The sequence below is a fragment of the Phoca vitulina genome, unplaced genomic scaffold (assembly GCF_004348235.1).
Source record: "Phoca vitulina isolate PV1807 unplaced genomic scaffold, GSC_HSeal_1.0 scaffold71, whole genome shotgun sequence".
Classification (NCBI taxonomy): Eukaryota; Metazoa; Chordata; class Mammalia; order Carnivora; family Phocidae; genus Phoca; species Phoca vitulina.
The window spans coordinates 7,911,896-7,928,364 of NW_022589774.1; the positions used below are offsets into that span (position 1 = coordinate 7,911,896).

Here is a 16,469-nt window from a genome sequence, read left to right on the forward strand (position 1 = left end):
GATTATTCACTTACATAAGCAACTTTGACCCCCAACAATTTCCAACTGGCCTAACATTGCAAGGTAGGCTTGGTGCAGGGAACTTACTTCACCCACTCCTCTCACTCGTTACTTCTCCCAGCACGGGCTATGGAGTGTATCATCCATGGTGTGTTTGCATTGTTCTTATACAGACTAGACTTAATTTAAGGCAATAGAAGCTCTGTAATCATCTGATCATAATCCTTAGCCTTCAAGTTGTCATGCAAGAAAAAGAACAACAAGAAATAAAGTCAACAGCAGTGGGCACACAGGCCCTGCTCTTAGAGGAATCCTCCAGTCAGAGGCCAGAGAGCACCTGAGTGGGAACAGGTGTGGCCAACTGTCAGCATGCTAACCTGCTCGCGTGTGTCCAGGGGAGGGGCTGGGGTGGAGGGATGGACCAGACTCCATGGACATGCTCTGGCCATTTCGTCCAGAGCAGTTGCTCCCTGGATCCTTCTCACACTGCTAGTGTTTCTCATCCTCTACCACTTCTTTTTTTTTTTCTGAAGAAGTCTCAATGATTGATAATGGCAAATTCGAACTCAGTCACCTGCTTTCTAAAGCTTAGGAAAAGTTGTTCTGGATCTCTCTTTTGGTAGGGGGAGGTAAAGTTTGCTGAGCATAAGAGATGAGTTCTCGGGCGCCTGGGTGGCTCAGTCGTTAAGCGTCTGCCTTCGGCTCAGGTCATGGTCCCAGCGTCCTGGGATCAAGTCCCACATCGGGTTCCCTGCTCTGCGGGAAGCCTGCTTCTCCCTCTCCCACTCCCCCTGCTTGTGTTCCTGCTCTCGCTATGTCTCTCTCTGTCAAGAAAATAAATAAAATCTTAAAAAAAAAAAAAAAGAGATGCGTTCTCAAGGTTCCATTCTGTTGTCTAGGATTAGAAGAAGTCCTGATAATAGGAGTGATCAGTGGACATTTCCTGAGCAGCTATTCTGTGGTATTGTAGAAAAACCATGTACAATTCAACAAGCACTATGTGCCTGGGACTCATATGGGCACTGGTATAATAAGAACAATATCAGGGGGCGCCTGGGTGGCTCAGTCGTTAAGCGTCTGCCTTCGGCTCGGGTCATGGTCCCGGGGTCCTGGGATCGAGCCCCGCATCGGGCTCCCTGCTCTGTGGGAAGCCTGCTTCTCCCTCTCCCTTACTTGTGTTCCCTCTCTTGCTGTGTCTCTCTCTGTCAAATAAATAAATAAAATCTTAAAAAAAAAAAAAGAAAAGAACAATATCAGGAAATAGACTTAGTAAGTGCTTATATGGTGCTGGGAGCTGTACTCAGCCCCTTAGGTATTGTTATTTCTTTTTTTTTTTTTAAGATTTTATCTATCTATCTATCAGAGAGAGAGACACACACACAGCGAGAGAGGGAACACAAGCAGGGGGAGTGGGAGAGGGAGAAGCAGCCTTCCTGCTGAGCAGGGAGCCCGATGCGGGGCTCGATCCCAGGACCCTGGGATCATGACCTGAACCGAAGGCAGATGCTTAACCAACTGAGCCACCCAGGTGTCCCAGTATCGTTATTTCCTATTTACACAATAGGCGACCGAGGCACAGAAAGGTTGAATAACTTGGGCATGACTTTCTCATTTCGCTTAGATGTGAAATAACTTTCCAAAGGTCACACAGCTAGTAAGAGGTGAAACAAGGTAACCTGGTCCCAGAACTCTGCACTCAAGCTTTAGAGCTCCATAGGTTTGGAGTTCAATCCCACCCTCTCCACACATAGCTGCGTGACCTGGGGGAAATTACTTGACCTTTCAGAGTCCTAGTTTCCTGATCTACTTTCAGAACTTTTTAAGGATGATAAATAATGGCTGGAAAGTGACTAGCACAGTGCTGGATAGACAATATCATTATTCGATATTCAGTAAGCCAAGTTCATAATCGCCCAGTATACACTGGTGTGGCCACCCCAGTTGTTAAAATATTGTAATGGTTCCATGCCAGTTGGCAGAACGTCTGCCCCAGCCCCCCGAGTGCACCCTTTCCTGGCCACTCAGCCACTCCTGCAGGAATCCGCCGTAAACCCTGGTACCATAAGGGCCTCCAGGATTCTGTTCTGGTGGTTACTGCCTGTGCCATACATTTGTTAAATATTCTCGCTATCTTCTGGCTACAAATATGAGATGGGCTCCTGCCTTCGATGACAGCACAATTTGAGAGGGGCCCTGAACATGACAGGTGCAAGTGAGGAGAGCAGTGCTGAGGGACCACGAATGCAGGGGCAGATGGTGAAACTCCCAGCTCATGTGGGTCAGCTTCACCTAGTGCTTGCTCTTTCAGTGACCTGTTTGAGTGGGTGGGGACATCCCAGATCATCACTACAGTTCCTTGTGTTTCTTGTTGTTGTTGTTTTTTTTTTTAATTCTTCCTACCTCCACTTAGTTCAGGCTTTCACCACCCTTTGCCTAAACTCTCACAAGAGCTTTATGATTAAGTGATCCTCTTTGTAGTTCAGTTGTAAATTAAGTGTACTGACTGTTCTAGAATCTGTTCTGTGGTTCTCTTACTCAACAACCTTAAGTAGCTCCCGGTGGCCCCATCTCCTCATTGAGACATGCATGACCCACTGTCATATGGCTCCAGCCCCTGTTTCTAGCCTTTGGCACACCTGCCAAATGATACGCCCTATACCAAACTTTGTTGCTCCAGCTGCTCAGAACTTGTGGATCCTACCTCAGCGTTTTTCAACACCCTCTTCAAGCATAGCTTCTTTCTCCTGTCTGTTTCTTCCCTCCTCAGCCTCTTCTCCCACCCCTGGGTCTTGCGTGGGGTGATATTTTCTAACTAACATACATTGATAGCTTCTTATATGCCAGGCTGTTCTAAGAGCTTCACATGTGTTACCTTGTTTTATCCTCACAAAACTCTAAGAGGTGGGGACTATTATTATCTCTATTTTAAGATGGAAAAGATGAAGGCACAGAGAGGTAAAATAACTTTCCAAAGGTCACACAGCAAGTAAAAAGTGGAGCTGGGATTCCAACTCAGGAAGCTTCCCTTCAAAGCCTGCATTCTTAATCAGTGTTTTATGGTGACTAATAACTATCAAAGAAAGAGAAAAGAGAAGAAAAATTTTCATGTTATTACTCAAAATATGTGGCTTGCTTCTGAATTATTCATGTTACTATTTTATCTCCTTTATGCAAGCTGAAAATTCCTAGAGGGGAGGAACTCTGGGTCTCATGCCCTGGTGTCTCGATTACCATTAATAGGTTGTGGCATAAGTAATGTTACTGAGCCATCACATCCGTTGGAGTCCTTTTGACTGTGAATTACCCATTATCAAGCCCACTTTTCACTATTTTTCCTAACCAAATATCCCACTTGGCCAAACTCTGGTGCAGGATTAGGCCAACTATTCCATGTGGATTCCAAGAAAGTTATGCTTAGTTTTATGATTCAGATGTGGCTGAGAGTTGTCATTTAAAAAAAAATTTTAATTCCAGTATAGTTAACATACAGTGTTATATTAGTTTCAGGTGTACAATGTAGGGATTCAACACTTCCATACATCACTCAGTGCTCATCACAACAAATGCCCTCCTTTTTTTTTTTAAGATTTTATTTATTTGAGAGAGTGGGAGAGAGAGAATGAGAGAGAGAGAGAGAGGGAGAGCAGAAGGGGGAGGGGCAGAGGGAGAGAGAGAAGCGGACTACCCGCTGAGCAGGGAGCCTAATGATACGGGCTCAATCCCAGGACCTTGAGAACATGACCCTGGGATCATGACCTGAGCCAAAGGCAGACCCTTAACTGAGCCACCCAGGAGTCACAAGTGCCCTCCTTAATCCCCATCACCTATTTCACCCATTCCCCCTCCCACCAACCATCAGTTCATTCTCTAGTTAAGAGTCTTGTTTCTTGGTTTGTCTCTCTTTTTCCTTTGCTTGTTTGTTTCGTTTCTTAAATTCCACATATGAGTGAAATCATATGGTATTTGTCTTTCTCTGACTGACTTATTTCACTTAGCATTACACTCTCTAGCTCCATCCATGTCATTGCAAATGTCAAGATTTCATTCTTTTTTATGGCTGAATAATATTCCATTGTGTGTGTGTACCACATCTTTTTCCATTTATCTATGGATGGTGAGAGTTGTCATTTCTCTTCTGCATAATAGAGTAGATGTGTATGTGATTTCTCCCTTTTAGAGTTGGAGAAACTAAGGTATCCTGAGGTTCTTTACCCAGAATCATCAGGGTCTGTGGTGGAGCTTAGGTGGACTAACTCAAACTGACCCTCCAGGAACCCAGTCCAGGACTCTGGACAACCCTGTGGTGATTCCGCCCTAATGCCATGTACTAAGGATCACTAGATAGACTAAGTTGTTGACTGACCAGAAAAGTCTGGAACAGTCTTCCCCTATATTTTTACCTTGACACAAAATAAAATTATGACATCATGATGGGAATACAGGACTTCTCTATTTGTATTTTTAGAACTTCTTCCAAGGGTGAACTTATCAGTCCTTGTGTTGAAGAAAAATAACCGGGAAGAACTTGTACCACCTTTCATTGTAACCCAAGTGACACATGTGTTTATTCTAGAATCTAGAGAACAAAGTGATAGATGATGGCTTTAGTAGAGAACCAATAATTTCGTACCTAGTCACAATTCCTTAATAAGCAGCCAAAAACCTTAGGAACTTTTAGAACCCCCTTTTTCTTTCTTGGGGGTTAGAACTGACAGATGTTACGAGTGTGTGTGACTCTAGGAAGGCAAGGCACTCATCCAAAATCGGTACCTGCTATATACCTTGTGGTGATACTATTTATTATCCAGGGGTATACTCAGATGAAAGTTCGAGTGGTTTAGTTCCCTCTGGTTCTGGCAAGCCGGCGCACAAGCCAGAATCCTTAACTACAAACCACACTCTGGCTACGCCTCCGCCCCGTCACCCGTCCGCGGCGCACAAGCCCGGACCCGTCCGGCCAGCGCGTCGTCGCCCCCTTTAAGAGCCTGCTCCGCGGGACTAACGTTCGAATAACCCAGGCGCCCCTCCTCGGCCTCCGATTGGCCGCGCGCGGCGCACGAGGGCGCGCCGGCCAGCCCCGGAACGGTTGGCGGCCCGTCGCGATTGGCGGTCGAGGGGCCTATATAAGGCGCCGGGCGTCCGGGCTGCCCTCAGTCAGCGACTGGACCTGGGGCTGAGCTGTGTTATGTGGTGACTAGGACGCGGGGGTCGGTGAGCGCGTCACTGGAGTCGTTTATTTTCAGCCTTCAGGTATCGAGGGTCCAGCCCCGGACCGGACTTGTCGACGCCTCTCGTTCCCTCTCAGCTTCCGAACGTGAGCCGGGGGTTCACCCCTCACCTCGGCGCCAGCCCCGCGAAGGGGAGGCAGGATGGAGTTCAAGCTGGAGGCTCACCGCATCGTCAGCATCTCCCTGGGCAAGATCTACAACTCGCGGGTCCAGCGCGGCGGCATCAAACTGCACAAGAACCTGCTGGTCTCCCTGGTGCTGCGCAGCGCCCGCCAGGTCTACCTGAGTGACCCGTGCCCGGGCCTCTACCTGGCCGGTCCCGCGGGGAGCCCGGCGGTACCGCCGCCGCAGCCCGGGGAGCCGGCGGCCGGGCCGCCCGCGGGCTGGGGGGAGCCGCCCCCGCCGGCCGCCGGTGCTGCCTGGCCCGAGATCGAGCCGCAGCCGGAGCGCCCCGCTGACCCGGCCGCGCCGCGGGCGGGCGACGCGGAGCCCGGGGCCTCGATGACGGGCGCAGGGGAAACTCTTCGGGGCGGAGAGGTGGAGGCGGCGGAAGCTGCCTGGCGCAGCGTGGAGGGACCGCGCGAGGCGGCGGAGGGAGGAGCCGGGGGCCCCGCCGGAGGCTCAGACGGCTTCCCCGAGGGGCCCCGTGGGGCGCGCCGCCACTGCGGCTGCCCCCCAGGAGCGGAGTGCCGGCCGGGGCCTCTGGGCGCGTGCCCCCGCGTTGACTGCTGCTGCGCGCCGCGGCCCGCCGAGGACGAGCCCCCGGCACCGCCGGCCGTCGGCCCCCGGAAGCGCGGCGCGGCGGGCGTGGGTGGCGGCCCGGCGCCCGGCTCCAGCCCGCTGAAGAAGCCCCGCCGGAACTCAGAGGAGCAGTCGGGCGGGGCGGCGGAGGAGGAGGAGGAGATGGAGACCGGTAACGTGGCTAACCTCATTAGCATCTTCGGTTCCAGCTTCTCGGGACTCTTGCGGAAAAGCCCCGGGGGCGGCCGGGAGGAAGCCGAGGGAGAGGAGAGCGGTGCGGAAGCCGCGGAGCCCGGGCAGATCTGCTGCGATAAGCCGGTGCTGAGAGACATTAACCCTTGGAGCACAGCCATCGTGGCCTTCTGAGCCCCCCGGGTCCCCGTCGGAAGGAGGTTGAGCGGCGGGGTGGCCCCGACGTGAGGCCGCGAGGACGGCCCAGGGACCGTAGGCGCTGGGCGCGTGGCGGAGCCCGCGGGTGCTGCCGGGCCGCACGGACAGCCCTTGGCTCGGCGGCCCTGCCGCGCCGAGCCTCCCTGCGGTCTCCTCTGGAGACTTGGGGGGTGGGGGGGGTGAGGCTTGTCGGAAGAGGACGATCGTTCGCTTTTGTGTAGTGTTGTTATGTCTGTGTACGTATGTTCGTCTTGTTGAATTAAGACTATTTTGTCCTTCTGGAATGCATCACCCCTTTCCCAGGGCTTAGGAGCTTGGGGGCAGACAGGGACTTTCCTCTGCCGGCAGCCCCGAGAAGGAAGCGGCTGAGAGGGCCGGGGAGTTCCCCTTTCGTACTCGGGGGAGGAAGGGACTTTACACACACCCCTCACATGAAAGCTAGCCCCGCACTAGTGCCAGGGGTGGCATTTCCTCACAGGATTTCCTAAGACTAGAGGGATTTAGTCTGGGGTAGAGGCTTGTATTATTTCTCTCTCCCCCCACCCTTCTATCACACTGAAAAACGTTTATACCCTGTGATTACTCTGGGAGAAGGGAATATGAGCGGCCCTTGTCTTTCCCACAGGGAAAAAAAAAGCTTGATGAACTTCACAGAAGAGTTCAAGCTTGGAAATACGGAGTTTATAGAGAATAGATATATTTTTAAAAGCTCTAGATCAGAACTACTACACAGTGCTTTTAAAAAGTGTTTAATGAAACAAAGTTTACAGACAGAAGCCCTAAGTGGAAAGACCTTATGGTTTTGTAGATACGGTGACTCCAGTCTTTGTTGTATAAAGGTTGGGGGAGCTGACAAGGTTTTTGTACAGTATTTTCTCCTTCGTTGTATTGATTTTTGTATAAAAATGTAACTTTACGTGTCTAACACGTATTAAATATTTTGAAGCAACTTAATTGCCTCCTTGTCTGTAATCACCTGTCTGGGTTGGGAGAGAAGTGGGAGGAGGGAAACTATGGTCCTGGCTGGAAAAGTGTGGTTCTTAATATCAGTCATGCACAGACTGGGGACATTGTTTGCTGACTTCACTGAGTATGGAGAGACACGTTTAAGTTTTCTCCCCTAGATCAGAGGATAGCTATTAGATACTAATATCAGTGGCCAGCCAGTTTCTTGAAACCTGTCACTACAACTGCCTTTTTAAAAGTCAGCTTAGCCCAATTTGATCTTCTTCAGGCCAATCTGATGGTGTCTGATATTAAATAACTTTAGTGCCAAATTTTGAAGCCCTTCCCATAAGCAAAAATGTTTTCTCAAAAACTTCCTTTTAGTATCCTGTTCAACTATATTAACATGGATCATCTTTCAGCTTTGTTATTGAAAAAAACTGACACATGAGGGAAGCTGATGAGACTGACTTGCCCAGTTGGTCAGATCCACCCTGCAGTCCAGTGGATGTCAGGATGGAATTTTCAATGCTTTTTTTTTTTTCCTTTGTTTTATCTGTAGAAAGTAAATGCATCAGTGAAAGGAAATTGCTTGTGTCAAATTAGATAAGGAAGGAGGACTAGGCAAATTCAACTTAGCAAAACTTCCTGGTTTGCTCCGGTGTTTGGGTCATGGTAAACACTTAGGTGATGACAGCCAAATCATCGGTTGATTTTACTATAATCACTGCATTTAAGAGAGCTTTTTGTCTAAGGCAAATATTCAGTGTTTGAAAGGTATTCACTAATCTATTTCAAAAGCAAATCAATTAGAAGCATATCTTAAAATATTGTTGCTAGTGCTTTGAACACTGGTGTTGGTCTATAACAGGTTATAAATAAACAGTGTTTAAGAGATGGGACAAATTGAGGTTAGACAAAGTTTTAAGTAAGGGTTATGACCTTTGTACAGAAGGAGCAAATGAATGGTGCTTTGGTGTTCCAAAAGTTTTGATAATGTGAACTGTCATAGCTGAGTAGGCCAGTGCTTTGATTTTTTGCAAATCTATTAGCGATTCATTAAGCATAAGGAACTTTCTGCTTTATGCTCTATCACCTTAATAATAAATTCATAGAATTAAACCTTGTCTAATCAGGGTCTTATTAAAATTGACGTGTTTTTCTTTCAGAGATTAGCTACTTGAGTTCTGTTCTAGCCACAAGAGATCCATTGAGTGCTGACTGCTTAAACTGAAGAGGGGGTCCAGGGCCTGAATTTTGCAAACATTTCCTGTTGCTAGAAAGTAATTATGCTTGAACAGCTATCTCAGTGCATTTTTATATTTGGAAGGAGGTAACATTTGGTGTGTTTAAGAGAGTTGATATATTTTGGATGAGACCAAAGTTCCTGTTGATTGTTTTCACATTAAGATGAACCAGGGGACCATGTTTCTGTTTAGAGAATGTAAATGGACATTTTTGGTAGGGAGACATAGCTTTGTAGGAAATCTGAAAACATCATGGTTTTTGTTGCAGGATTGTTGCAGAAGCAATGTAGTGTAATGGTTAGAGCATGGGCTCTGGATCCAGACTTCCTGGGTTTTTATCTCGGCTCTGCTACTTATTAGCTGAGGAACTTTAGAGAGATTACTTCCTTTTTCTCTGCCTCTGTTTTCCCAAATGTGAAATTGAGATAATTGTATCTACTTCATAGGGTTGTGAAAATTAATGAGTTAATGCCCCTAAAGTTCCTTAGAAAAGGGAGCATAGTGAGCACGCAGTTATCATTGTTAACTTAGAAGTGAATTTTGTGTATAAATCCGATATATTACTGTCAAAGAATTGTGTATATTTGTAAAGAAAGGCGAGTAAGGGAGAATCTATTTTAAACTTAGCCTATCTGAATGCTGGGTTCTTTTATTCTCCGAACACTTGGCAGTTACAAAGCTTAGTTGCATCAGCATGGTTTTGCTGTTCTGTATGTCTCACACCAACTCTGACTTTCCTGATTGTATCAAACAACTCTATTTTCAGGGAGGAGTAAGCAGGAGTGAAAACACTCAAGGAGCAAAGATCTTGTTGACTTACAAATGCTTTCTGTGGATGAGTAAAGAAAAAAATAGCCCACAGAGTTATTTTTAGCCTGAATTGCTTGGGCATAGAATGTTTCTTAAGCCATGTTAATTGATAGGTCCTGGAAAAGAGCCTTCCTAGTGCCAGGATGGGGTTATCACACACAAACTAAGTCAGATTCACTGTGACTAGAAATGAAGCTACAGTTTTAGGACCTAACCACTTCTTGACCACTCTGAGAGGGACCTCTTCTCTTGATCAAATTAACCTTAGCTGTGATCTAGGAAAAAAAAAATTTTTTTTGACTGCCATGTAAAAACTCGTTTAAAGTGCTTTAAAAATATATATTTATTTATTTGAGAGAGAGCACAAGCGGGGGAAGGGGCAGAGGGAGAGGGGGAAGCCAACTACTGGCCAAGCAGGGAGGCCAATATGGGGCTGGATCCCAGGACCCTGGGATCATGACCTGAGCCAAAGGCAGACACCCAACTGACTGAGCCACCCAAGCATCCGTTTAAAGTGCTTTTTGATGAATACTCCAAGAAGATCACATTGATAGTGAATAAAGGTGATAAGTTTTAGTATAATGCTTCTTAATCATGTCACTTTAAACCTATCTTCCCTCTCAGAAATCATTGATTGTATTTGGGGAAAGGAACTAATGATGGAAAGCTTGAACTGCCCCTCCTCGGCAACTGGATTTTCTCTAAGGCAACTAGTAGAGTAATAATAACCTTTCTAATCCCTATCATTCATCACTGATGGGATTTGGGGATGAGAAGTGGAAAGGAATGGGCTATTTAGTAACATTGGTAGAATTCTTCTCAGACTAAAGATAAAGTAAATATTGGGAACGGAATTAATAATGACAAAACTGCTCTGTTTTATCACTGGGTTAGTCTGAGTCTCTTACCTCAACTTGCTAGGCATGACAACTCAGCTTAGAGCCTGTGAGATGGGGTTGAAAGGCTAATACCCATTGTGACATGGAGTTTGATGGACATTTATTTCCTTATACTTTTTTTAAAAGTAGAGTTAGTTCAGTTCACTGAATAACCAAAGAACTTCTGATCTCCTGCCCTAAATATTCTTGTCCTGTTTGTGAATTTTTTATTCTTGTAGGCTTGCTTTTATCCCAGCAGTTACTGAAAGAAGACGAGAATGAAAAGAAACAGTGATCCAACCCTCCCGTGACTATGAAAGAAGCCATTACTATTAGGTGCAGAACTCCGGTGGGAGTGAGGTCTGCTTCCCAGGATTCCTGGCACTCTTTCCAGTAATGAGCAGTTTGTTTCTCAGCCTTTGAACCATTATTCACATTTAAAATTCTACCCAGTGGAAAGCCTTGGGAGGAAAAATGAAGTAGAATCGATGTTAGGTATCATTGTGATCTTAACTCCTGTCCTTGGAGTTTTTTAGTAACAATTCTTGAGGGTATAGAGAAGAGAATATGTGAGAGCAGAAAGTATAAAAGGATACCCACATCTAGTAGAATGCCTCCTTCCCGATCCAAACAGAGTTTTTCCCAATGCCTGCCACCACCCCCTCCCCCAGCAGGAACGAGGGTTTTAAAAATAAAACTCTTCTCTAGCTCTCAGAGGAATATAGCCCAAAGCGTCTTTGCTGGACCATATCCTAGGGTTTATCTCAGACATTTGGAATCTTACAAGCAGAGAGGGAGAAGCCTCCTGGGACTGCATTCCTAAAAGGGCCTCTCCCTCTTCCCTACTCTCCTGATCAGCATCTTCCACCACTGGATACTGACCACTTATGGGCAGGTGAGTGAGTTCTGGCTATCAGCTTTTGAAAACTGCAGGAAGAAGGGCTGATCCCTGTCACTACCACTGAGCATGTTCAGCAGGTGATTCTCTTAAGGGTCTAACATAAAGTAGGCCCATGATATTTCTTGATAAATCTACTTATTTTATAAAATAAAGTTTTCTGGGACCTGGTCACAAGAAGCCGCCATGCCTGTGTGATAAAGCCACATCCCTGACTTACAGAATGAAGGTCAGACCCAGCTTCCCCCTTTCTACCCATTTAGCACCAAGTCCGCCCTGGTCGCCCTCTGCTTTCTCCCTATGAACTTGAGCCTCTCTCTGCCAGGCTGCCCTAGCCCCTCATTCTACTGGATGCCAAGGCAAGGCTCCTTTCGGTTTTTCTAGAACTCAGGGATGTGCCAAACACCATGTGTCCCCACCTGCTCATTTTTCGTTCCGTTCATTCTCTCAAGTCTTGGGGCAGGGCAGGCTGCTGGAAACTTGCTTTCTCTGAGGTAAAAGAAAACCATTCTGTTCCCTCTGCTCGGAGCACTGAAGTTGTCTCTGAGGGGCAGGATTTCCTTTGGCTACTCTCCGTACTTGATCCCTTTCCTGGATCCCATTTGAGTTTTTCTCTGGGTTGATCCACCTCTGCGTGGCTCTTTCTTTCCCACCAGTCACAGCATCACCCTGCCCTTTGTGGCATAGATACTTCCTTCAGTGCTGTAGCTGTCTTTCCTATCTGTCTATCTGGGTCCTAGTCCTCCCCCCACCCTCTCCTGAGGACACTCACATTCATTGTTTACCTGGGGAAGAGTCTGAGTGCCCAGGGAAGAGCTGTGATGGGGAAAGATGGAGTGGAGTTGGATTTCTTGACCTTGAGACATGCAGAATCTCCAGAGATCAAGCACAGCTGTAGTAGCTGGTCGCCCAATCCCGGTGCCTTGGTGCCTCGCCAGACCCCCAATTCCATCATAATAGCAGGGGGTGGGTTTGGGAGTATCCATCTAGAAACAGGAGCAGCTGCTGAAAAACAGCCTGGCTCGTGGCCAGCTGGAGGGAAGGAGAGGCAAAGCCAGGGGAGCCCAAACTTGGGCTACACAGCATTTCCGCTCCCCCTTTCCTGGAACTGCATGTGCCGCTTTTTAGAACAGATAATGAATCACAGAGCTGCTCTGATGAAGAAATCCAAAAGTGCCTCTTTGCCTTGTCTCCCCCATCTAGGCTTTGATTAATAGAAACTTTTTACAGTGGGTTACCAGAAATGAGAGTAGGGGAATAGTTATAACCCCGCTGGAATCCTGCAACAGAGGAGACTGGTAGGAAGTGAGTTAGACCGACCCTGTGAAGAGATCCTGCGGGGTGGGGGGCAGTCATTGGGAGGAATTGCCACTGAGTCAAGTTCTCCTGCTCTCCTGCGTCCAGCTAGGCTACTACTCTTTGGCATGCAAAGTAAAAGAGAACAGGGATGATAGCTAGAGAGATCAGTTGAAAGGGCCTGTGCATGTCTTAAGACAGAACCAACCAGAAACAACCAAATTGAGGTGAATGGGGCTTGAATATATAAACTGCTTAAGTATGCATCTCTTTATCAGAAGGAATAAACACTTTCTTTTCCTTCTCCTTTCAATGAATCCAGGGCAGGAGCACCCCACCCACTTTTTTCTCCCCAGCTTTTCTCAAGCTGCACCCATTTTCTTTAGACCATTTCCAAGTTCTATTTTTGGTTTGGAAAAGGGTGAAAGTGCCTTGGCATCTGCATTTATCAGCTTGCTCTCTCTCTGTGTGACCTACTTTAGAGACTGGAGTTGCTTTTATTTTTATGGCTATGGGAGAAATCCCTGAAAGCAAAAATTCAGTTTCAGAAGCTGAACTTAAAGGACATGGGACACTATGTTGAGGTGGTTATTACTCTATGATTTCTGTGGTTTTCTCCCCGCCCCCTGCCAACTCTACCCCAACCCACTTCCTCTTCACAATGTCTTTTTAAGAGGTGCTTCTAAACAGCACCGGCTAAGTTGTAAAGATGCCATGTGGGGGCGATTCTGGCATGTGGGCTGGCCCCAGCTGTGTGCTTCCCAACCTTTGAGTCACCTCAGCATCAGGCATCTGGCCTCCTAACATGAAGCTTGCAGCTCCTTAAGGCTTCTGAACTTGCCTGTGAGAGAAGGAGACAGAGAGGGGAGAGTCTCCTATTTACTAGTCAGGAAAGATTAAATGAGGTCCAGAAAGTGAGTAGGTCATCTTGAGCAGTCAGGTGAGAACCCAAGCAGAGGCAGTGTTAGAATTCACCCTGGAGGGTGCCTGGGTGGCTCAGTCGTTAAGCGTCTGCCTTCGGCTCAGGTCATGATCCTGGGATCCTTGGATTGAGTCCCACATTGGGCTCTCCGCTCAGCGGGAAGCCTGCTTCTCTCTCTCCCACTCCCCTTGCTTGTATTCCCTCTCTCACTGTCTCTCTCTCTCTCTGTTAAATAAATAAAATCTTAAAAAAAAAAAAAAAAGAATTCACCCTAGACCAGTCCTTGGGACCCCTCTGAGGAACATGTGGACCAGAATCTGAAATGTGACTCACTATTTGGAGAATCATTCATTTTTCTTGGTTTCTATTTATAGTCCAGAAAAAGGAAAAAAAGAAAAGGATCCACTTGCCTCATGATTGTGATGTGAAGATAAATTAGTGTTTGTAAAGCAAAGCTAGAAGATATAAACAACTCAGCCCTGGGTCCTATCAATTAAGTATTCATAGAAACACCCAGAAGGAATTCATCAATGGGGAAAACGAAGATGCAAACAATAGCATCCTGGTTCTCAAGTCGGATTACATTCCAGATGAGCTACAAAAACAACGCAGAAAACCCCCAGGAAACCTGACAGTAGTTAAGTGTGATCTAGCCCCTTGCTTCTCAAAGTACTGTCTATGGACCAGCAACATGGGTATCATCTGGGAGTTTACCAGAAATACAGAATCTCAGGCCCTACCCCAGACCTACTGAATCTGCATTTTAACAAGGTCCCCAGGTGATTTGTCTGCACATTAACATCTAAAACGCAGATATTTCCACTAATCTCAGGGTCAAGTGTAAACTTCTCAGCCTGAGGTCACTCAAGACTTACCTTCCTCAAAACTATTCCATCCCTCCTGATGCCTCCTGCCAGAGGGTATTGCCTGCAGGCTTGTGGGGGTGGGGCGTGGGGCTTTTCATTTGCTGCTTCCTAGGGGGGCATGGCCAAGTTTAGAGATGATCCTTAGAGCTGAGAGCATAAAGAAACTCTCCAAGCTAGAGAGAAGGGCTAGAGAGAAGCAATAAAAGGGAAGCCTGGAGTTGGGTGCTGGAGTAGGAAGAGCGCACTGCTAGGAGAAACAGTTTGCGGAGAGGTGGGCTTAGAGCTAGGCTACTACCTAGGGAGATGTGCAACAGAACAGTCAAGGAAAACGAGAACAAAGAAAAGGTCATTGAACCAAAGATGGTTACTGGTGAATTTTGAGAGCGGTTCTGGTAGGACACGGGAGGAAAAAATCCAATTATAAAGTTGTGGAGGGAAGGATGTGGAGGCTCCGGCTTCCCCAAGAACTTCGGCATGCAAGGCAAAGGAGAACTGGGATGGTAGCTAGAGAGGTCAGTTGAAAGGGCCTGTGCGTGTCTTAAGACAGAACCAACCAGAAACAACCAAATTGAGGTGAATGGGGCTTGAATATATAAACCACTTAAGTATGCATCTCTTTATCAGAAGGAATAAACACTTTCTTTTCCTTCTCCTGTCAAATAAAAGGAGACTGAAGACACTAATAAATCACTCCAGGGACCTTGTTAGTGTCAGCAGCCTGCATTCTCTTCCTCATTCTCAGCCCTCGAAGACTCTTGCAGCTTTAAACTCCAGCATACCAGTTGGCAAGGTAACAAACTGCGAGAGGTCCTGGAGGATAAAGGATCACTCTCCCAAACCCTAGCGCTGCCAGCTACTAATCTAAAGATCTATATTTCTGATGCTTCATCCTCTTTACATATCAGGAGTTCAAAACATCTGAAGGCAGGCATGTGTTAGGAGGAAAGCAGAAGTTGGGGTTCTTGACAGCAGAAACACACACACACACACACACACACACACACACACACCTGGTAGTCTGTTCTCATTTGGAAAGCCAGTTATGAATGAGCATGGTTTCCTGGGTAAGAAATGTTCTCTTCCTTCCCTCCCAAGCAAGTCTGACCTCATCTGTCATTTTCAGTGTTATGGAGGATTAGTGAGGCTGAGAACAGGTTGAGACATGCCCCACAAAGAGGCTCCGGATACTGAGAGACCCGGGGGGGGGGGGGGGGGAAGCCGAGCAGTTTTAGGTCTCTTAAGGCAATGCTGAGAATCGGGAGTGGGAGAGGAGAGGGGTGGACGGATGGGGAAGGCAAGAGAGACAGATGTCTGTGGTGATTTCAAAAGAAACACCAGACTAAAATAAACTCCGAGTCAGAAAACAGGAAGAATGTGAGAAGACAAAAAGGTAATGGACTGAGAACTGCAGTGTGTTTGAGAAAACACAGCCCCATCCCCCAGCAAGGTCTTCTGGAAGGGGCGGGGGGATGCAGAGGGGCTGCAGAAGAAGTAATAGCTCTACTTGGTACTGGGATCATTTGATGCGAAAGCTCTAAAAGTCACAAAGCAACATCGCTGTTGGGCCTCCATCCCAATTTCCTGAAAGGGTGACAGGAGGCCCTGGCTTGTGCGTCTTTGCCTGCCTAGATATTCAACCCAGAGCTCAAAATTCCTTCAGTCTGTTTGCTTTCTGTCCTCATTAGCTGAAGCTATTTCTAAAACCAAACAGATCATCTCCTCTCGCAGATTCCCTGGCGGCCCTTTCCCCACTGCTACCCTCACCCAGGGCCTTCTCCTGACTTCTGTGTGCTGCTTCGACTCAAGTTCCCTCTCAGACGCCAGGGCTGCGGATCTTAGCTTCACCTCCCTCCTTTGCCAACACATCCCAACACTTGCTAAAGCTTATAGCATTACCTCCAAAGCCAAGCTCGTTTCCATTCCTGCTTCTCACTGCCACCTTCTTCCTTCTTTACTTCAAGCCCTTTATGACTTCAGTCTCTTCTCCCCTTTTCCCCCAACACTTCCCCCCCTACAACCTGGTAACTAATAGATTACTCATCTGACAATGTAGTTTTGGTGTTATTATCAGTCTCTGACTCAGAAGCCTCTAATGACTTTCCATATTCTCTGCCTGCCTGCCATTCAGTTTTTCATTCAACCATCATTTATTGTCTACTCAGCACCAGGCACTGGATACAAAGTTAAGAAAAACTTGATGTCTAGTGGGGAGAGAGGTAGAAAACTCATTGCAGTTCAGGCTTGATAC

The 16,469-nt window shown here is 47.1% G+C and overlaps 1 protein-coding gene across 1 annotated transcript; it reads left to right on the forward strand.

Moving 5' to 3' along the window:
* The first annotated feature begins 5,166 nt into the window (after positions 1-5,166).
* On the forward strand, positions 5,167-7,308 carry IER5 (immediate early response 5). Its single transcript, XM_032393128.1, has one exon. It carries the CDS (start codon positions 5,370-5,372, stop codon positions 6,333-6,335), a length of 966 nt encoding a protein of 321 aa, XP_032249019.1. The 5' UTR covers positions 5,167-5,369; the 3' UTR covers positions 6,336-7,308.
* The last annotated feature ends 9,161 nt before the right edge of the window (positions 7,309-16,469 follow it).

Excerpts from the sequence above, each read along its gene's own strand:
- IER5 (XM_032393128.1), top strand. The coding sequence starts at position 5,370 with ATGGAGTTCAAGCTGGAGGCTCACCGCATCGTCAGCATCTCCCTGGGC.